The following is a 6,897-nucleotide window of genomic DNA, read 5'->3' on the forward strand; positions in this document are numbered from 1 at the left end:
TTCCTATGCGAGAGGGCTGGGCATCCTTGTCCAGAGTGTGGCTGGGGTTAATTTAATCTCCAAAACCAGGGATAGTGAAGGGAGGGGTCTGATAGTGCGGGGCACGATACAGAGTCGCCTGTACAGTCTAGTTAATTATTATGGGCCTAATCAGGGCACTGTCGCAACTCTGGAATGGCTCAATCGGCACCTAGGGGATGCTCCGTCAGGAGACATCATATGGGCAGGCGATTTTAATGAGGTGTTGGAGCTGATGCTGGACCGCACGACAGGCCCGTCCGACCCCCAACTAAAGGACATAGTGAACTGAGAGGAATGAGTCAGATATGGGAACTGGAGCATGTGTGGAGACTCAAGAATCAAGGGGTGCGACAATACACCTTCCACTCCTCGGTCCATGGAACGGCATCACGCCTGGACTTCTTTTTGATTTCTCAGGCACTGATGGTGGTCGTAACGGAGCTCTCCATTTTGGCCCGTACACTCTCAGACCACGCGCCGGTACTGTTAAACTTGGAACTATCCGGTCGAAGTCAGGAGAGGAAACCATGGCAATCCAAGGGTGGGGCCCTGGTGGCCACACTGTTCTGCGACAGCATATTGAAGTCTATAGATACCTTCTTTGAGACTAATGAGGGCTTGGTGGAGTCAGCGGGAATCCTCTGAGAGAGTTTCAAGTGTGTGATACAGGAGGAATGTATCGCCAAAGAGGTGGAGATGCTGAAGCAAATTAGACGTCAGCTCGGTGTAGTGGAGTCACGCCTATGCACACTACTGGCGACCGGGGAACTAGAGACCCCGAGCCAACAGGCGGAGTGAAAGCAATTTATGGAGCAGTTTAAAACGCTGGCACACAGGGAGGCAAAACTACTGTGGTGGCGAGCAGCCGTGAGGCAGTACGGGGAAGGGCAGAGACCACGCAGAATATTAGCTAGGGCCGTGAAGCTGGAAACATTCAAGGGACTGGTTACATCTATAATGGATGAGCAGGGAGCAGAGAGATTTGACGACACAGGGATAACACAGGAGTTCTGCCGTTTCCACAAGGACCTGTATTCGTCCCATACGCATGTCTCCCAAGAAGAGTTAGAGGGATACTTAGGCCGATTCTAAGTGATCCTCCCGCGGCCGATTTTGCCACGGCCGGTAATTTCACATGAGAAAGGTGCGAACTACCAAAAGTTGGCACCTTTCTCATGCGAGCACACGTACATACTATGGTGGCTGCAGGCGTTTCCCACACAACCCCCGCTCACTATACTGTAAAGTATAGTGAGCGGGGTGTTGCGGGGGAAACCCGTTTAGTTTTTATTTAATTTTTTAATTTTTTTGCGGGTGTGCTGCGGTGGTGTCCACCGCAACACCCTGCTCACTATACCGCACAGTATAGTGAGCAGGGTGTTGCGGGGGACACCTCCGCAGCCCCCGCAGTATATATTTGTTTTTTTTACATACCTGCAATGCTACCACCAAAGGTTCGAACTTTTGGTGTTCAAGCCTTTGATGGTAGCATTTTTCAGTCGTTTTGTACGGTCGGACCTTTTTTTTCGGTCCGATCGTACAAAACCACTTAGGCCAGGTGGCCCTATATTTGTGCTCAGAGGATGATAGGGAGGGACTGAATCATCAAATAACCTTAAAAGAAGTTCTAACGGCCATCAGGTCTCTGTCCTCCGGGAAGGCCCCCGGCCCGACGGGTTTGGGGCGGAATTCTATAAATACTATGCAGCAAAGATAGTTCCCTACCTCTTGAAAATGTATCATCAAAGTGCCCGGGAGACATTGCCATGGTATCGCTACTGTACGAGTCACCCATTGCCAGAGTGCTAGTGAATGGTCAACTTACCCCGGGGATAACTGAATAGGGGCACAAGACAGGGATGTCCCCTCTACCCGCTGCTGTTTGCCCTGTCAATTGAGCTGCTGGCCGAGAGCGTGAGGGTCCCACATACACAGGGGCATCCAACTCTTCAAACATAAGGTGGTTATGTCACTATATGCGGATGACATGGTGACGTTCATAAGGGACCCTTAGCGGCACCTAGACCCCATCATGGAAGATGCCGTCAAGTTCGGGCTCTACTCGGGCCTCGTGATCAATGCAATGATATCAGTCCTTTTCCCGCTAACAGAAAGTGAGGTACAGTATGCTGATAAATGGGGGTTTCAGTGGCACATCGCACAAACTCGTTACCTGGGGGTCAATGTAGCCCGGGACGCGAACACAATATTCCAAAGTAACTACCGAAGGGCACTAAATGAAGCGAGGGAGGCGGTCCCAGGTGGAAGAGTTTACCACTCACCTTATATGGCAGGATCTCCCTAATCACGATGGTATTGCTCCCCCGATTCCTTTATGTATTTCTCAATGTGCCTATAGCAGTCCCAGCAGAATACTTCCAGGCGGTGACATCACTAATCACTCAGTTCATATGTGGATAAGTTAATAGCACCAATACGGGGAGGCCTGGGCCTGCCGGACCTGGAAACGTACTATAATGTGGCACTGGTTTGGAGATCAGAGGGAGAGGAGGCACGTAGCGGTGGAATGGGCACCAGCGGCCCCATTTGTACTACGATCCGGCATTCTCACCGCTCCCGAAAGAGGGAACAGAGCAGGGAACATGGTGGAACTCACTTGCACAGCATGGACACGAATAGAGCACAAGTCAAGAACAGAGGTCCTTTACTCTCCAGCACCCCGGGTATACCACTCACCTCAGAGAGGGGCTTTGTCAATCTTATGCGGAAATTGGAGATGCATAGCTACCGCGATTTGTTTCCCCGACGGGAGGTTTATAACATTCGAAGAGATGAAGGCCAAGGGGGGGGTCTAAACCCCTTGGAGGTGTTTCTATATTGCAGGCTAAAAAGATATTCCTGACCTTTCCAGAACAGCCAGCAGCGGCACCAATACTCGATAGAATAATCTCCGGGGGCAACATAGGAGGGTGGTTTCGGTCATGTACGCTATGTGGCTAAACTCTAAGCCACAGATTTCGTCCCCCAGAGGAAAGTGGGAACGGTCCCTGGGGCATGAGATATCCAGAGAGGAATGGAGATATTGCTGTGAGGGAACCAGGAAGGCGGCAATAAAGGCTAGATACCTACCTACACCAATACTATTATTCCCCTACCCACATCCACAACTATTTCCCAGCGGCAACCACCAGCTGCGTTAGATGTAATGAACCAACGGCAGACTTTATACATATGGCCTGGTGGTGCCCTGCGGTACACACCTTTTAGGATAAGGTATGTAAAACTATTGGAGAAATGATTGGCGATAACCCCATGACAGAACTACTGGGATACACTAAACTCATGCCCAAGGGCAGAAGGCGATTAGCTGGGCTACTCCTACTGTTAGCCAAAAGGAGGGTGGCATTCAGACCTGGTGCGGTGCAATGATATGGAGGCAGGATACAGGGGCTTATCATCCTACCGCTTGAGCTCGCCAAACATGTGGGACCCGCACAGCACCAAACATGTGGGACCTGCACAGCAGCAAACATGTGGGACCCGCACAGCACCAAACATGTGGGACCCGCGCAGCACCAAACATGTGGGACCTGCACAGCAGCAAACATGTGGGACCCGCGCAGCACCCAACATGTGGGACCCGTACAGCACCAAACATGTGGGACCCGTACATGGGACCCGTACAGCACCAAACATGTGGGACCCGCACAGCACCAAACATGTGGGACCCGCACAGCACCCAACATGTGGGACCCATACAGCACCAAACATGTGGGACCCGCACAGCACCAAACATGTGGGACCCGCGCAGCACCAAACATGTGGGAACCGTACAGCACCCAACATGTGGGACCCGTACAGCACCCAACATGTGGGACCCGTGCAGCACCCAACATGTGGGACCCGTACAACACCCAACAAATGAGACCCCTGCAGCACCCAACATGTGGGACCCGTACATGGGACCCGTACAGCACCAAACATGTGGGTCCCGCACAGCACCCAACATGTGGGACTTGTACATATCAGATGGAAGAGGGGAGTCAGGAACTATAAGGGGGGAGAGTTGCATGAAACTCCCATGAAGCTCCTCACCCCTAAGGGAAGGAAAGGGCCACTGATCTCCAGAACCTTCTGTGTTCATGCCCCTGGCATAAGGGGTACGGAGGCAGTGTATCTATGCGCTACCAGCGCCACCCACTGGGCGAGAGAGGAAGAAATGCCACTAATGCAAAGAGCCAATGGGACCCACGATCCCCGAATAAGGGAGGTCTGCAATTCAGCCCGGAAATGGGGGGCTCTTTCTTTTGTATGTTTTTGTCCTCATTTTAGGCGTTAAAGGAATGTGTCAGCATGCCCCAATGTACAGAGGGGGCGGGGGGGGGGGGATATTCTCGCTCCATCAGAGTTTCTTCAATTAGACGCACCCCTTGTAATGCAACCCCCCTCGCTTTGATCTTCTTGAAGTCTTGGGGAGGGGGTTCCGGGTCTCCCCTCAGCTCCACCTTTACTCTGTGTAAGTTTAGGGGCCGCCTCTATGATGGGGGGCATCAAACTAGCACCTGTGACTTATCCCTCCCCCCCGGGGTGCGCTAGAGAGGGGCCACTGAAAGCTGGGGCTGGAGGGGGGTTTAGGGGGGCCAGAGGAGATCGTGGCTGAGAGGGGGCCGCAATACACCCCATAATCTCCCACATGGAGAGCGATCCATTAGCCCCCACCGCCCCCATGCTTCTGCTGTTATGAGGGGGCTCTGGTGCCAGCTGCTGCCTATTAACCCTTTCTCTTCTCTCCTCTCTCCGCAGAGCACGTGATCCTGGATGTAGACACAGCGCATAGAAACCTGGCCCTGTCTGAGGGGGGGAGGCGCGTGACCCTCACAGGAAGCAGGGGGCCGCTCCCACGGGACCACCCCTGGAGATTCACTGCCACTCTCTCTGTGCTGGGGAGGGGGGGCTTCTACTCAGGGAGGCATTACTGGGAGGTGCTGCTGCTGCAGGAGGGGGGAGGATGGAGTGTGGGGGTCACACAGGAGTCTCTGAGCTGGAAGGGGGGAGTCACACACTTACCCGAGAGGGTGGTCTGGGCTCTGCATGTGCGGGGGGGTCAGTACCAGGCTCTCACCTCCCCCCCCACCCCCCCCTCCCCCCAGCAGCCCCCCCTGAAGCTGGGGGTGTACCTGGACTACGAGGGGGGGCTCGTGTCCTTCTATAATGCTGACACCGGGGAGCCCCTCTACACCTTCACCAGCGCCGCATTCACCGGGGCCCTGCACCCCTACTTCTGGCTCTCTGGAGGGACAGACCTTCGCCTGGTGTAGGACCCTCCAACACCCGCAACCCCCCCCACATCACTGATACAGTCGCTTCCAAGGGTGAAAGACATACCCCCTTCCCCCCCAGGTGCATCTCCCTCTCTGGCCCCCACCCGGGAATAGTAACTTTAAGGCTCCTCCACATTCATGTTACTTTAGAGGCGACCCCATTATTCATGCTGTGACGTCATGTTCCTTATTCTGTATCTTCTCGGATCATTGCATTTCCGCTAAATTGAATCAAACGTTCAATAAAACACTATAATTCTCCATAATGGTTTGTGGGGACATCTGGGAACTGCACCCTTAAATCTCCTTAATGGTTTGTGGGGACATCTGGGAACTGCACCCTTAAATCTCCTTAATGGTTTGTGGGGACATCTGGGAACTGCACCCTTAAATCTCCTTAATGGTTTGTGGGGACATCTGGGAACTGCACCCTTAAATCTCCTTAATGGTTTGTGGGGACATCTGGGAACTGCACCCTTAAATCTCCTTAATGGTTTGTGGGGACATCTGGGAAATGCACCCTTAAATCTCCCTAATGGTTTGTGGAGACATCTGGGAACTGCACCCTTAAATCTCCCTAATGGTTTGTGGAGACATCTGGGAACTGCACCCTTAAATCTCCCTAATGGTTTGTGGGGACATCTGGATGTTGTCGGTGGAACTGCACCCTTAAATCTCCCTAATGGTTTGTGGAGACATCTGGGAACTGCACCCTTAAATCTCCCTAATGGTTTGTGAGGACATCTGGATGTTGTCGGTGGAACTGCACCCTTAATTCTCCCTAATGGTTTGTGGGGACATCTGTATGCTGTAGGAGGAACTGCAACCTTAATTCTCCCTAATGGTTTGTGAGGACATCTGGATGTTGTCGGTGGAACTGCACCCTTAATTCTCCCTAATGGTTTGTGAGGACATCTGGATGTTGTCGGTGGAACTGCACCCTTAATTTTCCCTAATGTTTTGTGGGGACATCTAGATGTTGTCGGTGGAACTGCACCCTTAATTCTCCCTAATGGCTTGTGAGGACATCTGGATGTTGTTGGTGGAACTGCACCCTTAATTCTCCCTAATGGCTTGTGAGGATATCTGGATGTTGTTGGTGGAACTGCACCCTTAATTCTCCCTAATGGCTTGTGAGGACATCTGTATGTTGTTGGTGGAACTGCACTCTTAATTCTCCCTAATGCTTTGTGAGGACATCTAGATGCTGTAGCAGGAACTGCACCCTTAATTCTCCCTAATGGCTTTGTGAGGATGTCTGGATGTTGTCAGTGGAACTGCACCCTTAAATCTCCCTAATGGCTTGTGAGGACATCTAGATGTTGTCGGTGGAACTGCACCCTTAAATCTCCCTAATGGCTTGTGAGGACATCTGGATGTTGTCGGTGGAACTGCACTCTTAAATGTCACTAATGTTTTGTGAGGACATCTGGATGTTGTCGGTGGAACTGCACTCTTAAATGTCACTAATGGTTTGTGAGGACATCTGGATGTTGTCGGTGGAACTGCACTCTTAAATGTCACTAATGGTTTGTGAGGACATCTGGATGTTGTCGGTGGAACTGCACCCTTAAATCTCCCTAATGGTTTGTGA

The 6,897-nt window shown here is 52.1% G+C and overlaps 1 protein-coding gene across 1 annotated transcript in view; it reads left to right on the forward strand.

The window, feature by feature from the left end:
- The window catches only part of LOC138447907 (E3 ubiquitin-protein ligase TRIM39-like), a 268,721-nt gene extending 263,152 nt beyond the window's left edge, over positions 1 to 5,569 (forward strand). Inside the window, exon 6 of the mRNA XM_069604422.1 lies at positions 4,786 to 5,569. Coding sequence (XP_069460523.1) covers positions 4,786 to 5,300 — 515 coding nt within the window. The 3' untranslated portion in view covers positions 5,301 to 5,569. The remainder of the gene's footprint in view (positions 1 to 4,785) is intronic.
- The last annotated feature ends 1,328 nt before the right edge of the window (positions 5,570 to 6,897 follow it).

Source organism: Ambystoma mexicanum, chromosome 3q (genome assembly GCF_040938575.1).
Source record: "Ambystoma mexicanum isolate Mex_15411 chromosome 3q, UKY_AmexF1_1, whole genome shotgun sequence".
Lineage (NCBI taxonomy): Eukaryota > Metazoa > Chordata > Amphibia > Caudata > Ambystomatidae > Ambystoma > Ambystoma mexicanum.